A 12,433-nucleotide genomic window follows, 5' to 3' on the forward strand; every position below is an offset into this window, starting at 1 on the left:
CTCAAATTATGAGGGTCTTCTTTTTGATTCCAATGCTGTTGAATAATAAATGTATTATAAACAGATTCTCTAAAAACAAATATCACTAACACGAATTTCTACTGGCCGTTCTACTTCAAATATTCTAAACGTTCTCCACAGAAGATAAATACCATAATCGAGCCGCTTCTGTGGAGGCCAGCAACAAGCCAACCCATGTAGTTGCCCTCTCTTTACATTTGCCAGACAATGCAACCCTAAACAAAGTCAATAAAAAATATATAGGAGTATATGTATTATTACCTATTGCTTCAATCATGCATGCTTCTCGAACAAAAGCTTCCTCAGAGAGTGCAGCTTGAAAAACGTGCAGGGGTATGACGCCTCTGCCGTCCGCCCATACGGATTTAATCAGTGTCGTTTTCTCACTCATCTATACATATAATGAAAATTAAACTCAAGGGCTATATCTCTCACAGTGCACCTTTTCTTTTAATGTCTCATATAAATGACTGTACGGGCGAGATCTTTTCCCTTTTCCAATATAAAAAATTGCGTCGAGGTAGTCTTGAAATGACATCCCTCCTCTCCCTCGTCTCCCCCATTTACGCGGATCAATAAGAATGTAATTAAAAAACGTCCGAGTTCCCTTCTCCTCTATTGACTGGGCTAACTCCTCCTCTTCTTTCTCCATATCCAATAATGGCCTTATCCCAGCCAAATGCTGGCACAAGGCATAAGAGAAACCTATAAATAGATATATAAATTAACAAGCAAACATAGGATATGTATGTGTACGTTTTGGCTCGTCTTTCTTCCTTTGGCCCCCACTTGCTTCCAATCGAGCCAAATGACGCTTATATAACATCTCAGTATCCGGTCCAATGGGACCAGGCTGAAAATTCAATTCAACCAGTCGTCTCCTCAACTCTCCCGGATCAAGAAATAAAATACGACTTGGAATTTCCTCCACTTCCTCCTCCTCCTCCTCCTCGTTGCCAAGGAGAGTCGACTCATCATCCCCCAGAATAGTTGAATCCAAACACGAATAGTAAATCTGACTCGTCTCCCCTTCCCCTTCCCCCTCCTCCCCAACCAACGTCACCTCCAAACCCTTTCTCAACCCGTCCAGCCAATCAGCGCAAGTCACGTGACCATTCGCTCTCGCGACGTCACTCGCCGTCATTTCGTCGCCGTCCAGCGCCGTGGGATCGGCTCCGTTGTTAACGAGCAGATCGACGATCGCCGTCGCTCCCCAAGCGGCGGCGATGTGCAAAGGCGTCGATTCGTCGTCGTCATGGCGACTCGAAACATTTCCAGCGCCGTAGGCGAGAAAGAGTTCGACGATTTCGACGTTTTGCGACGCGACGGCGAAGTGAAAGAGAGGCGTGCCGTCTTCGAGACGACTCGCGATGGCGACGCTAGTGTGCGTCGCTCGGAGAAGACGCGACGCCGTTCTGAACGTGAGATGTTGCTAATTAGCACGCTCCTTTTTTTGTGTAGTGCTTGTCTTACTTCGTATCGTTCGATCGAATGGCTTCGATCATCTCCTCTAGATTGTTCATATTCGAACGTTGCGATCGTATCCGGGGTTTGGTTCACGTGATTGATCGATGTATGGATTCTTGCAATTCTTTCTTCGCAGAGTCGTATAGGCGAGGCTAGCCTGGACATTACTTGCTACACCGCAGTAAAACAAGACAAAGAAAGAGAAAAAAAACTATCCCTCAAGCAGCGAACGCACGACCAAAGCAGCAAAGTCATTTTCAATCCTTCTTTGGCGGACAACCCATTACAGGGGCAAGCTGGTACTTCACTCCTGCAATACATAATTAATTAACATTAGTATGGTGCGCCCAATTATATTAGGAGGTTTCTCACCTAAGCCTTTGACGTAGCCAACAATGTTCTTGTAGTTTTGTCCGTAGTCGCAGTAGGCTCCGTAGATTTGAGAAATCGAGAACGCCTAATAAGATCGACCAGGAGCTCAGCGCCAAAATGATTCTATTCTAGTATTGTCATACCCTGACAGTGCTCGTTTCCATGCTGTTTTCGTATATAACGAAGTACTGGGTGTCGTTGTAATGCTCCACTTTAGTCATATGAATAGACTGCGGCAAATGTAACCTGATTGGTATAGTTACAGTGGTGGACTATAGACAGCTAACCTCCATGGTGTATTTTGCTGCTATTTTGTCACTGGTCATGTCATAGGATCCAACAAACGTATACCTTTTGTCCGCACCACCTAGAAGAATTTTGACCTTCTTTTTTGCGTAGGAGTGCTAGCTATTGAGATGTACCTTCTTTAAAAGAAGCCACCATGGCTTCGTATACCTTTGCAGGAGGCAAGGCTAAATGATAGAAATTAGGCAAAATGTTCTGAGTAGTCATTGGACTTACGTATAGTCACGTTAAGAATGCAGCAGGCGTTTCCTGTAGAAGAGAAGATGATATGGTAGTAGAATTGTCTGCATCATGATCGTACCGCATGTTCCGCAATCAACGTTGTCGCAATCGGGAGGAACGCAAGCCTTTGCGGCAAGAAAGTAGGCAACGATGCAGAGAACTCTGACCAGTCGAGCCATACGGACCTTGAGACGAATCACGAGTTGTTATTAGTCACGTGTGCGGAGTTGCCGCCCCCTCCCCCGCATTAATTAGGACAGTACAAAAGGCACAGTTCTGTATAGAAAATGTAGTGTTGTTCTACAATACTGACATCCTACCACCAAATAAAATTAATAAGTACCAGTACTATCACGTTGTTATTAATTAGTTAAAATAGCACCTTCTATTGTTGTCCGTATGCAAGCCTCTTCGTTGGATTTCTGGGCCCAAAAGTGGGCCAACGGTCTCGATACATGGACGAAACCGACAGTGAACACGTTAGTGTTGTAGAGTGGTTTTTCTAATATCATAGAATTGGCTTTTTAGGCTTCTTGTCGGCCACGCCAATCGACTGCCTTCGAACGAAGATGGTCCTAAGCGAATTCTCATGCCTCTTTGCGGTCGTTCTCCGGACATTATCTGGTAGAGCTATGGAGTCAACATTCTTAGATAGATAATTAGAGCGTTTTAGGCTTTTGGACCAAGGCTATATTGTAGTAGGCGTCGAGTTTGTTGCTGATGCTATTTTGCAATTTTTCGCGGAGACAAAGATGAACTATACTTTAACAGATGTACCTGAAATTCCAGGAGCAAATCTGTATAAGGTCAGTAAAGAGATTTGTCTTGAAAGCTGTTGAATATAACGTTGTAGGCATTGGAGGAACGTCTTCTAATATATCAATGCAATTTTCTCGATTTGAAGGCGTAAGGGCATTGCAGTATCTGTACCTCTTTCATAGTTGTCTTCAGGGATGTGATTGGTCTTTTTGATGGCGTTTACGATAAGGCAGCATTGGTTGCAATTACTCCTTCTGATCACCTGAAGTAATTTCTCTAAAGAACTAAAACGTTCGTTGTTTTTTGCAATGATAATAGATACATTGACGTTATGAGAAGCGTGCTCAAACCAACAGGAACATGGTTACTGCTCACAGTAGACCTTGGAGTTGAAGGAGATCAGTATAGAGGTACACAAAGACAATGATAGCAGAGAATAACCTAATAAAAAATTTTAGGACCTCCGTTTTCAGTTCCTTTTCAAGCAGTTGCCAAATTGATTTGTATGTGCACCATATGTATATAAGGACACTTGAACACGCATTCTAATTTGCAGCGTCTTTTTTCTCCTGCGTGGAAGTGCACTCCTGCGTGGATGCAGACGAAGCTGAAGTTCTAAAAGCTGAAAAAAATTATACTTTTGAATTGACAGTTAGACGCTCTGTTATTGTCATCAGGCCATTGAGCAAGTAATATCAAATGCTGTCCTATTGCAACGGTGCCATCAGAAAACATCTGATTAATAAAGAATAGCTTAGGTTTCCTCAGGCTTCTGCGCAGACTCGGACAAATAGAACGCGGTATGCAGGCCTCTCCGTTGGATTTCTTTGCCAAAGCATGGGCCGACGATCGCGACACGTGGACGAGTTCAACAGTGAACCCGTCAGGCGACGTCTCACCTCGAATCACGCGTTCGTAACGCCGTTTTTTACAGGCTCCTAATCAAACACGCCGATCTATTGCCTCCGAACGAGGACAAGGACAATCCAAAGCGAATTTTCGTGCCCCTTTGCGGCCGAACTCTCGATATGATCTGGTAAGTGCAATACTTCGCGCGGCGGAACGCTCCGATACGACCGTCTGAATTTTTAGGCTCGTAGACAAAGGCTACGTAGTCGTCGGCGTCGAATTGTTTCGTAAGGCCATTCTGAAGTTTTTCGAAAAGCAAAAGCTGGAATTCGAGGTAACTGAAGTGCCCGAAATTCCATCAGCGAAATTATATACGGTAGGCAAAGTGAATACAGTGTTTCCAGTCCAAACTTATTAGGCTATCTATCTATCTATCTATCTATCTATCTAGGCTCGAGATGGACGTCTTTTGATATATGAGTGCAATTTCTTTGATTTACGCAGGTAGAGGTTGTCTCTATCTTATTATTCTCTTCTTATCGCGTTTTGTTTTGTTTTTTGAGGGATGTAGTTGGTCTGTTTGATGGGGTTTATGATAGGGGTTCGTGGGGATCGATCGATCCTCCCGACCGGCCAAAGTAATTTCCGCAACAACGTCATTCTTTCAATTAATTAATATCTAATTAAGATATGTTGAAACGGTGAAAAATTCGCTTAGATCCACAGGCACGTGGCTACTTCTCACATTTGATATTGTAGCGGAAGGGGGCGAATATAAAGGCATAGAAAAGACAAATCATTAATTAATTATTGTTTAATTAGAAAAATCTCTTCTACTTAGGACCACCGTTTTCACTTCCTTTTTCAACGGTTGCCAAATCAATACGTATGCGTTTTTGAACGCTTGTTTTTTTAGTGTATTCTTCTGTTTTCTTTGCAGCGTCAGATCTCTCCTGCACCGAAGTGTCGTCGTACCTGCGTCCAGAGACGGCCAGTTCTTTAAAATTGATGAAGAAGTACACGTTTGATTTGACTGTTGTACTTCTCGTAATTGTGATCAGGTCAGCGAGCAATTAGTGACGTCGACTCGCGTGACCAGACAATATTCTTTTGTTTATCACACGTAGTACTGTACACAATAGACTAGTATGTATACAGTAAAATCTCTCAATAGCGGACACTTTGGGACCACGTTTTTTGTCCGTTAGAGAAAGGTTGTCCGCTCTTAGGGTGTTTGCTAGTGTAAAACGATCAATCCGTTAATTGCTCTAAAGAACTAAAACGGTCATTGTTTTTTTGCAATGATAATAGATACATTGACGTTATGAGAAGCGTGCTCAAACCAACAGGAACATGGTTACTGCTCACAGTAGACCTTGGAGTTGAAGGAGATCAGTATAGAGGTACACGAAAACAATGATAGCAGAGAATAATTAAGCGCATTAAATTTTTAGGACCTCCGTTTTCACTTCCTTTTCAAGCAGTTGCCAAATTGATTTGTATGTGTACCATATATATATAAGGACACTTGAACACGCATTCTAATTTGCAGCGTCTTTTTTCTCCTGCGTGGAAGTGCACTCCTGCGTGGATGCAGACGAAGCTGAAAAAAATTATACTTTTGACTTGACAGTTAGACGCTCTGTTATTGTCATCAGGCCATTGAGCAAGTAATATCAAATGCTGTCCTATTGCAACGGTGCCATCAGAAAACATCTGATTAATAAAGAATAGCTTAGGTTTCCTCAGGCTTCTGCGCAGACTCGGACAAATAGAACGCGGTATGCAGGCCTCTCCGTTGGATTTCTGGGCCAAAGCATGGGCCGACGATCGCGACACGTGGACGAGTTCAACAGTGAACCCGTCAGGCGACGTCTCACCTCGAATCACGCGTTCGCAACGGCGTTTTTTACAGGTTCCTAATCAAACACGCCGATCTATTGCCTCCGAACGAAGACAAGGACAATCCAAAGCGAATTCTCGTGCCCCTTTGCGGCCGAAGTCCCGATATGATCTGGTAAGTGCAAGACTTGGCGCGGAGGAACGCTCCAATACGATCGTCTGAATTTTTAGGCTCGTAGACAAAGGCTACGTAGTCGTCGGCGTCGAATTGTTTCCTAAGGGCATTCTGAAGTTTTTCGAAGAGCAAAAGCTGGAATTCGAGGTAACTGAAGTGCCCGAAATTCCATCAGCGAAATTATATACGGTAGGCAAAGTGAATACAGTGTTTCCAGTCCAAACTTATTAGGCTATCTATATAGGCTCGAGATGGACGTCTTTTGATATATGAGTGCAATTTCTTTGATTTACGCAGGTAGAAGTTGTCTCTATCTTATTATTCTCTTCTTATCGCGTTTTTTTTGTTTTTTTTGGAGGGATGTAGTTGGTCTGTTTGATGGGGTTTATGATAGGGGTTCGTGGGTAGCGATCGATCCTCCTGACCGCCCAAAGTAATTTCCGCAACAACGTCATTCTTTCAATTAATTAATATCTAATTAAGATATGTTGAAACGGTGAAAAACTTGCTTAGACCCACAGGCACGTGGCTACTTCTCGCAATAGATATCGTAGCGGAAGGAGGCGAATATAAAGGCATAGAAAATCATAAATTAATTATTGTTTAATTAGAAATCTCTTCTACTTAGGACCACCGTTTTCACTTCCTTTTTCAACTGTTTCCAAATCAATACGTATGCGTTTTTGAACGCGTGTTTTTTGAGTGCATTCTTCTGTTTTCTTTGCAGCGTCGGATTTCTCCTGCACCGAGGTGTCGTCGTACCTGCGTCCAGAGATGGCCAGTTCTTTAAAATCGCTGAAGAAGTACACGTTTGATTTGACTGTTGTACTTCCCGTAATTGTGATCAGGTCAGCGAGCAATCAGTGACGTGGAGTGTATAGAGTCACGTGAGAAGACAATATTCTTTTGTGAATTGTTTATCACACGTAGTACACAATAGACTAGTACGTATATATACCCTTCTACTCCAGTACACTACCGCGAGGTAAGATAAACATGCTACATTTTCCTAGGATGATCCCGCCTTCAGTTTTTCTTTTCATCGTTTAGAGCTCGAGTCCCCGCCTCTCTCGCGTCACGAGAGGTCACTCACAACCTCAGCACGTGTTCATTCACACGTCCCCGGAGAAGAACTCGCGCGCACCGAATCCCAGTCACTCGCTCCGTCACCTCGCCTGTGTGCAGAATATGTCCGAAAACGACGCAGCGGCACGCAACGCGACGTCGAATGCCGTCGGGGACGACGATTCGAACGTCGTTCCCCCGGGAATGATTCGCAATCACCTCGGTCTCATCGAGAATTTGATAATGACCGAAATCGATTGGGAGAAGCGCTGGCGCAAGGGAAAGGACGCCGCCTGGCAAATGGGCACCGTTCATCCGTAAGCGTCTTCGCGTTTTCGCGTGCTCGTCGCCCCCGCCGCTCTTCGCGACTCCGCATGCCCATATAAGGAGATATAGTCGACGGAGGAATCGTTCTTCGAACGATCTTGGACGCGCAACGCGGGGGGAAGGGATCATCGTTTGTTTAGTCATAGATCGCGACGGGCGAGCGCGCGATGCGACGTCGCGGCGCGCGCGCGCGAGCGAGCTTGGCTTTCCTGCGCGCGTACGTGCATTTTTAATTGTCTTTTCTTGCAGCATGTTGCAAAAGTACTACGACAGCATGGTGCGCGGTCGCAACAATTGTCGCGTTCTCGTTCCGCTCTGCGGCCGAACGCTCGATCTTCAATGGTAAGACGTATGGGTGTGCCATGACATTCGAAGTGCCGCTTGTTTGTCTGAGGCGTCGCCGGAGGGGGGGTTCGATCGCGCGGTGCCGCCGTTTTCTCCCCGACCGCTATCGCAACTGCGCTCGCGAATTGACTAAACGATTGATATATGAATGAGAGTTGAATGAATGAATGAATGAATGTCGGCGTTGTGACTCGTTCTTTCATTCATTCAATCGTCACGCTTCCGTTCGGTCATCAGAGCCGGCCAGCTAAATATGCGACCGCCCCCCCTTCCCCGCGCACGCGCCCGTTACACCGCAACTGGGCCCTATGTCCATAAATGGTCAAAACTGTCGCTCGCGCGCGCACAAACTCCGCAATCGTCGCGCAAACAATAGCCTTTCGTTTACCGACGACTTCATTTCCTTCGTGCCGCACGCACAATAGGCTCGTTGAAAAAGGTCACACAGTTGTGGGCGTGGAGTTCGTAGAGATAGGCGTGGTTAGATTCTTCGCCGAAAACCACTTGGAATACGTCGTCGAACCGCCATCGCCTACGCTTCCGGGCAAGGCCAAAATATACTCGGTTCAGTATAGAATAGCTAAGAGAACAAAAAAAATCAATTCATATTGAATTCTAGTCGTGCGAAGGACGATTGAAAATTGTCAACGCCGATTTCTTTGCCTTGTCGAGGTATGTACAATAGAGTCTTAATTAAAACACCAAATAATCATTTATCTGCAGAGACGTTCTTGGAACGTTTGACTGCGTTTGGGATAGAGGCGCATTGGCTGCAACGAATCCCAGCAATTATAGCCGGTGGGCTCTTTGCTTAGGACACTAATGATCCATTATTTTATTGCTATTTAAATTGACAGATACTTTAGAGTCATCAACGATGTACTAGACGATTCCGGCGTTTGGATGCTCGATTCATTCGATTTCACCAATCCCGATTTTCACGGCAAGTAGTCTGTGAATATGTGACGCAAGCACCTCTATCTTTCCTCTTGACATCATAGGCCCCCCATTTAGATTCAACGCAAAGAGCATAGAGGATTCCTTAGGTAGTCTTATACACATATGTATTGGCGCTCTACTAGCGTTTCCATCTCCCATCCAGGATCTAACTATGACATCAGACAGCTTGATTATTTTCCCAACCTCGCGGAAAAATTCAAAAAATGGGGTCTCGGAAATTTCTACGAAATGGTTCACATTCTCACAAAGAAAAGGGGATCCGGAGATTCGGCGCATCCTCTTCCATAGAACGTCTTACTCAATGTGATTATTTATCAGGGGTGATTTTTTTTGCGTACTGTATTTCAACTTTTGTCACGTGATGTAAATATAATAATTATGTGTTTTTTAGAACGTACCGATGTATCGTTGCAAAAACGAATATTTCCGCATCATAGTCTCAGTCAGATTCTTCGCTCGCGTGGACCACGCGACGAGTTTCCGCGTCTTGGACGGATTTGTAAATACGATGCTAGTGCAATGTTTCACATACGACTTGCTACAATCAAGTTCGAGCCAATCGCACAGTCTCTTCATCGTCGACGTAGGATCCGATTCAAAGTCGTTCAAATGGATGTCTAAAAAATTGAAATTATCCAAGCGAGCTTGGACGAAATTACGGTAGCCGTCGACGAGTCGAAAATATCTTCGAATGCAAAATATCAACGCCGTTTCATTATCGAATTTTGAAGAGCCGCCGGATTTCTTAACGGAATAATATTTGTCGAAATATCTCAGCGTCTGCGTCGCGATGTTATCATAAGGATTTCGTATGACGTGAATGACGCGAAATGGAAGTCCGATGACGTCACGAAGATGACGTACGGCGTCGAGTTTCGAGAAAATCGAATCGACGAAAAAATTCGCTGAAGCGAAACCTTTTTTATCGCCGATCACGTGCGCGTATCCGTCGCGACATTGCCCCGCCCACTCGCCCGGCACGCTGTACTCTCTGCCTCGACCGTGACGCGCGTCTTCTTGCGCGTGCGCGTACAATGTATCGAAAACGTTTTTTCTCGTAAGAAACGCGGCGTTTTTCGCGCGAGAATTGCTGTACCAGTTTTTTAGCAGGTCGTACTCGTTCGATATGACGACGTGCGGGTGAGCGTCGAGGAGCGCCGAGACGAGAGTGTGCCCGCTGCGACTGTGGCCCGCGAAAAGAACGAAGTAGCGCACGTTAGCGAAATCGCATTTCGCCGATGTTCGCTGCTTTATTGGTTTTCCGCGCGTCGATTTTGCTTTTTCGCCGGCCGATTGCGCTTGCGAGGGACTCTGATTCGCTCCCAATGCTGGACGCGCTTCCGAGAAGCGTCGGAGTGCCTTGGGGTGTCGGAAATGCCATCGAAGTCCGTAGACGGCTGCTGCTACGACTATGAGAGCAACAACGCACTTGGCTTTCAGAGACAAAGCCATAAAGAGATCGTACAAAAAGATAAGGGTCCCGCACAGCTCAAATAGCGTGCGCTAACCGTAGTTCAAGGATCAAAAAGAATATCTTCTAAAAAACGAATAGTTCTTCATAGCCTGTTCAACGGCCAACTTTTCTTTGAATGGCCAACGAAGGAGTTCTCGCGTCCTCGATGGCCGAGACGAGACGATGCTTGCGCAATGATCCAAATACGAATCGCTACATTCAATTTCGAACCACGTGCAAAGACGTCGAAGATTTCCCTTGGGATCCCGGATAAAGTCCTCAGACCAAACGTCCATGAAATCGACCTTGGGCAAATTGGCGCGAAACAACGAAACATAAGAGTCGACCAAACCAAAATACTTATTCACGTGCTTTCTCACGATTCCTTCGGACGTCTTAACGGCTACCTTTTTCGCCTTTACTTTTTCATAGATTTTCTGGGATCGCAATATCTGTGTCGATATTGTATCAAACGGGTTTCTCACAACGTGGAGAATTTTCAGTGGAACGCCCACGATTCGTTGAAGTGCTCTGACGTCATCAAAGCGTTTTGTATCGGCGAGAAAACGAGCTGAACCTGTTCCCTTCTTGTCGCCGATCACTTCCACGTATCCGCCGCCGCATTGACCCGGATATTCATTAGGCACGTGATACGTATAAGTTCTGATTTCATTGGTCGCGTCGCCGCGACCTCGCAACGAATCGCTGTGCGACTTTTCATATAATATATTGAATACGTGGTCACGTGTTTTCTCGGTCACGCCCATTAATGGCCATTTACTGAGTAGGTCGTATTCGTCGGAAATAATGACGTGCGGATGGGCGTCGAGAAGAGCGGAGACGAGCGAGTGTCCGCTACGGCCGGTGCCGACGAATAGGACGAAATAGCGCACGCTATCGAAACTGCAAGTGCTCTTTTCGTCGCTTTCGCGACGGGGAGACGAGTTTCGTCGCAGTCTCCACGTCATGAGAATAGCGCCGACGACGACGACAAAAAGGAGAAGAACGACGTATCGTGTTTTGAGCTTCTGGAGCGGCTCTCCCATCGGAAACGCATCACATGTAATAGATCCCGTACGTAGCGTCATCTAGGCCATCAATATATATCTATATATATATCTATTTCCGTAGTGTAGATTCAGAGAAGAAAAGAAGATTCAATTAGAAAACGAATATCGGTGAAAAAACGAGTATTTCTTCATGGCCTCTTTGACTTCTTCTTTCTGTTTCGGCGGCCACTTGATCAGTTCTCTTGTCTTGGAGGGAACGCGCGCTACGATGCTCGCGCAATGACGCACATACGAATTGGCGCATTCGATCTCCAACCAAGCGCAAAGATCGCGAAGAACGGATTTCGGATCACGAATCATGTCGTCCGACCAAACATCCTTGAATTCGACATTCGGTAAATTGGCGCGAACAAGAGATTCATAAGCGTCGACCATCTCAAAATACTCATTTATACGTTGTGATAGTGATTCGTATGACGGTTCGACGGCTTTTCCCAATTTCTTCACCTTGCGATAACCCTTCTCATGTCTCAACGTCATCGTCGATATGGTATCATAAGGATTCCTCACAACGTGAAAAATTTTTATGGGAACGCCCACGACCTCCTGAAGTTTTCTCACTTCGTTCAAATTGTTTTGATCGCGGAGAAAAAGCGCCGATCCCGTTCCCTTTTTATCGCCAATTACGTTTACGTACCCGCCCACGCATTCGCCAGCAAATTCGCCTGGCACGTGATAGGTGTAGAGCCGTTTGTCGTTCGTTGCCGAGCTACGGCCTCGCAACGAATCGTTGCGCGATTTCTCGTATAATTCTTTGAATATGTGATCGCGCGTTCGCTCGCGCGCCTTCATTTCCGGCCATTTTTGGAGTAGATTGTATTCGTCCGCTATTATGACGTGCGGATGGGCGTCGAGGAGAGCGGAGACGAGCGTGTGTCCGCTACGGCCTGTGCCGACGAAGAGGACGAAGTAGCGGACGTCGTCGAAATTGCAAGGGCTTTTTTCTTTGTTTTCTCGGCGGCGGCGGCGGGCAGGAGCGTTTCCTTGCTGTTTCCACGCGATAAGAATAGCGCCGACGACAATAACGAAAAGGAGAAGAACGGCGTATCTCGTTTTGAGCCTTTGCAGTGGTTCCCTGATCCTCATTCTTCTTCCGTTACTTCTAGGAGGGCGGAGCCGAGATCCCGTAGGAGGAAGCGTCCGACAAAGCAACGTTCGTGGGCTCTCCTTTCCAATCTGGAGGTTCATTTCTAGGTCGTC

At 45.7% G+C, this 12,433-nt stretch overlaps 9 protein-coding genes and 1 long non-coding RNA gene across 12 annotated transcripts; 4 read left to right on the forward strand and 6 right to left on the reverse strand.

The window, feature by feature from the left end:
• Nucleotides 1-45: 45 nt before the first annotated feature.
• On the reverse strand, nt 46-1,617 carry LOC136197557 (ankyrin repeat and LEM domain-containing protein 1-like). The gene is made up of 5 exons (XM_065987348.1): nt 1,495-1,617; nt 778-1,436; nt 464-726; nt 283-412; nt 46-236 (listed from the first exon to the last, which is right to left on the reverse strand). The coding sequence occupies exons 1-5, from the start codon at nt 1,542-1,544 to the stop codon at nt 70-72; spliced, it is 1,269 nt and encodes a 422-aa protein (XP_065843420.1). The 5' UTR covers nt 1,545-1,617; the 3' UTR covers nt 46-69.
• Nucleotides 1,184-3,910, forward strand: LOC136197504 (thiopurine S-methyltransferase-like). Its single transcript, XM_065987285.1, has 9 exons — nt 1,184-1,442; nt 1,536-2,867; nt 2,917-3,012; nt 3,062-3,194; nt 3,242-3,294; nt 3,340-3,414; nt 3,466-3,557; nt 3,606-3,650; nt 3,704-3,910. The coding sequence occupies exons 2-9, from the start codon at nt 2,788-2,790 to the stop codon at nt 3,838-3,840; spliced, it is 711 nt and encodes a 236-aa protein (XP_065843357.1). The 5' UTR covers nt 1,184-1,442; nt 1,536-2,787; the 3' UTR covers nt 3,841-3,910.
• LOC136197505 (uncharacterized) lies at nt 1,642-2,608 on the reverse strand. The gene is made up of 7 exons (XM_065987286.1): nt 2,468-2,608; nt 2,383-2,415; nt 2,283-2,333; nt 2,148-2,227; nt 2,004-2,090; nt 1,861-1,945; nt 1,642-1,798 (listed from the first exon to the last, which is right to left on the reverse strand). Exons 1-7 carry the CDS (start codon nt 2,565-2,567, stop codon nt 1,746-1,748), a joined length of 489 nt encoding a protein of 162 aa, XP_065843358.1. The 5' UTR covers nt 2,568-2,608; the 3' UTR covers nt 1,642-1,745.
• On the reverse strand, nt 2,689-3,917 carry LOC136197508 (uncharacterized). Of its 2 annotated transcripts, XR_010672528.1 has the most exons (6): nt 3,589-3,917; nt 3,470-3,529; nt 3,319-3,423; nt 3,166-3,259; nt 3,072-3,111; nt 2,689-3,018 (listed from the first exon to the last, which is right to left on the reverse strand). It is a non-coding gene; the product is annotated as an uncharacterized lncRNA (long non-coding RNA). The 2 variants fall into 2 exon arrangements; XR_010672527.1 differs by having other exon boundaries at nt 2,689-3,111.
• Nucleotides 3,918-3,932: 15 nt separating this feature from the next.
• On the forward strand, nt 3,933-5,740 carry LOC136197502 (probable thiopurine S-methyltransferase). Its single transcript, XM_065987282.1, has 11 exons — nt 3,933-4,029; nt 4,082-4,183; nt 4,240-4,372; nt 4,448-4,500; nt 4,560-4,634; nt 4,685-4,776; nt 4,838-4,882; nt 4,937-5,057; nt 5,308-5,399; nt 5,451-5,495; nt 5,549-5,740. The coding sequence occupies exons 1-11, from the start codon at nt 3,950-3,952 to the stop codon at nt 5,668-5,670; spliced, it is 960 nt and encodes a 319-aa protein (XP_065843354.1). The 5' UTR covers nt 3,933-3,949; the 3' UTR covers nt 5,671-5,740.
• On the forward strand, nt 5,734-6,933 carry LOC136197503 (probable thiopurine S-methyltransferase). Of its 2 annotated transcripts, XM_065987284.1 has the most exons (9): nt 5,734-5,859; nt 5,912-6,013; nt 6,070-6,202; nt 6,258-6,310; nt 6,372-6,446; nt 6,497-6,588; nt 6,642-6,686; nt 6,741-6,816; nt 6,862-6,933. In XM_065987284.1, the coding sequence occupies exons 1-9, from the start codon at nt 5,780-5,782 to the stop codon at nt 6,878-6,880; spliced, it is 675 nt and encodes a 224-aa protein (XP_065843356.1). In that variant the 5' UTR covers nt 5,734-5,779; the 3' UTR covers nt 6,881-6,933. The 2 variants fall into 2 exon arrangements, with proteins under 2 accessions (XP_065843356.1, XP_065843355.1); XM_065987283.1 differs by having other exon boundaries at nt 6,741-6,933.
• Nucleotides 6,934-6,976: 43 nt separating this feature from the next.
• On the forward strand, nt 6,977-9,156 carry LOC136197507 (probable thiopurine S-methyltransferase). The gene is made up of 9 exons (XM_065987287.1): nt 6,977-6,998; nt 7,064-7,395; nt 7,655-7,747; nt 8,176-8,314; nt 8,370-8,422; nt 8,474-8,548; nt 8,608-8,693; nt 8,752-8,796; nt 8,853-9,156. Exons 2-9 carry the CDS (start codon nt 7,202-7,204, stop codon nt 8,996-8,998), a joined length of 831 nt encoding a protein of 276 aa, XP_065843359.1. The 5' UTR covers nt 6,977-6,998; nt 7,064-7,201; the 3' UTR covers nt 8,999-9,156.
• Nucleotides 9,035-10,162, reverse strand: LOC136197498 (uncharacterized). The gene has a single exon (XM_065987277.1). The coding sequence runs from the start codon at nt 10,160-10,162 to the stop codon at nt 9,098-9,100; it is 1,065 nt and encodes a 354-aa protein (XP_065843349.1). The 3' UTR covers nt 9,035-9,097.
• A 69-nt stretch (nt 10,163-10,231) lies between these two features.
• LOC136197501 (uncharacterized) lies at nt 10,232-11,225 on the reverse strand. The gene has a single exon (XM_065987281.1). The coding sequence runs from the start codon at nt 11,207-11,209 to the stop codon at nt 10,232-10,234; it is 978 nt and encodes a 325-aa protein (XP_065843353.1). The 5' UTR covers nt 11,210-11,225.
• A 65-nt stretch (nt 11,226-11,290) lies between these two features.
• LOC136197499 (uncharacterized) lies at nt 11,291-12,334 on the reverse strand. Its single transcript, XM_065987278.1, has one exon. The coding sequence runs from the start codon at nt 12,317-12,319 to the stop codon at nt 11,321-11,323; it is 999 nt and encodes a 332-aa protein (XP_065843350.1). The 5' UTR covers nt 12,320-12,334; the 3' UTR covers nt 11,291-11,320.
• Between the last annotated feature and the right edge of the window lie 99 nt (nt 12,335-12,433).

Source organism: Oscarella lobularis, chromosome 17, assembly GCF_947507565.1.
Source record: "Oscarella lobularis chromosome 17, ooOscLobu1.1, whole genome shotgun sequence".
Lineage (NCBI taxonomy): Eukaryota > Metazoa > Porifera > Homoscleromorpha > Homosclerophorida > Oscarellidae > Oscarella > Oscarella lobularis.

Bases quoted from the DNA above. Each gene is read 5' to 3' on its own strand.
- LOC136197557 (XM_065987348.1), bottom strand. From the start codon at position 1,544: ATGAACAATCTAGAGGAGATGATCGAAGCCATTCGATCGAACGATACG. The intron at 1,437-1,494 runs GTAAGACAAGCA...TCTCACGTTCAG, and splicing joins ATTCGATCGAACGATACGAA to AACGGCGTCGCGTCTTCTCC. The intron at 237-282 runs GTAATAATACAT...GACTTTGTTTAG, and splicing joins ATGCATGATTGAAGCAATAG to GGTTGCATTGTCTGGCAAAT.
- LOC136197505 (XM_065987286.1), bottom strand. From the start codon at position 2,567: ATGGCTCGACTGGTCAGAGTTCTCTGCATCGTTGCCTACTTTCTTGCC. The intron at 2,416-2,467 runs GTACGATCATGA...TCTCTTCTACAG, and splicing joins CGTTGATTGCGGAACATGCG to GAAACGCCTGCTGCATTCTT. The intron at 2,334-2,382 runs GTAAGTCCAATG...TCTATCATTTAG, and splicing joins CATTCTTAACGTGACTATAC to CCTTGCCTCCTGCAAAGGTA.
- LOC136197504 (XM_065987285.1), top strand. From the start codon at position 2,788: ATGCAAGCCTCTTCGTTGGATTTCTGGGCCCAAAAGTGGGCCAACGGT. The intron at 2,868-2,916 runs GTTAGTGTTGTA...TTGGCTTTTTAG, and splicing joins ACGAAACCGACAGTGAACAC to GCTTCTTGTCGGCCACGCCA. The intron at 3,295-3,339 runs GTAAGGGCATTG...AGTTGTCTTCAG, and splicing joins AATTTTCTCGATTTGAAGGC to GGATGTGATTGGTCTTTTTG.
- LOC136197502 (XM_065987282.1), top strand. From the start codon at position 3,950: ATGCAGGCCTCTCCGTTGGATTTCTTTGCCAAAGCATGGGCCGACGAT. The intron at 4,373-4,447 runs GTAGGCAAAGTG...CTATCTATCTAG, and splicing joins CATCAGCGAAATTATATACG to GCTCGAGATGGACGTCTTTT. The intron at 5,400-5,450 runs GTACACGAAAAC...TTAAATTTTTAG, and splicing joins TGAAGGAGATCAGTATAGAG to GACCTCCGTTTTCACTTCCT.
- LOC136197503 (XM_065987283.1), top strand. From the start codon at position 5,780: ATGCAGGCCTCTCCGTTGGATTTCTGGGCCAAAGCATGGGCCGACGAT. The intron at 6,203-6,257 runs GTAGGCAAAGTG...CTATCTATATAG, and splicing joins CATCAGCGAAATTATATACG to GCTCGAGATGGACGTCTTTT. The intron at 6,447-6,496 runs GTAATTTCCGCA...TATCTAATTAAG, and splicing joins GATCCTCCTGACCGCCCAAA to ATATGTTGAAACGGTGAAAA.
- LOC136197507 (XM_065987287.1), top strand. From the start codon at position 7,202: ATGTCCGAAAACGACGCAGCGGCACGCAACGCGACGTCGAATGCCGTC. The intron at 8,423-8,473 runs GTATGTACAATA...ATTTATCTGCAG, and splicing joins GATTTCTTTGCCTTGTCGAG to AGACGTTCTTGGAACGTTTG. The intron at 8,797-8,852 runs GTAGTCTTATAC...TCTCCCATCCAG, and splicing joins GAGCATAGAGGATTCCTTAG to GATCTAACTATGACATCAGA.
- LOC136197498 (XM_065987277.1), bottom strand. From the start codon at position 10,162: ATGGCTTTGTCTCTGAAAGCCAAGTGCGTTGTTGCTCTCATAGTCGTA.
- LOC136197501 (XM_065987281.1), bottom strand. From the start codon at position 11,209: ATGGGAGAGCCGCTCCAGAAGCTCAAAACACGATACGTCGTTCTTCTC.
- LOC136197499 (XM_065987278.1), bottom strand. From the start codon at position 12,319: ATGAGGATCAGGGAACCACTGCAAAGGCTCAAAACGAGATACGCCGTT.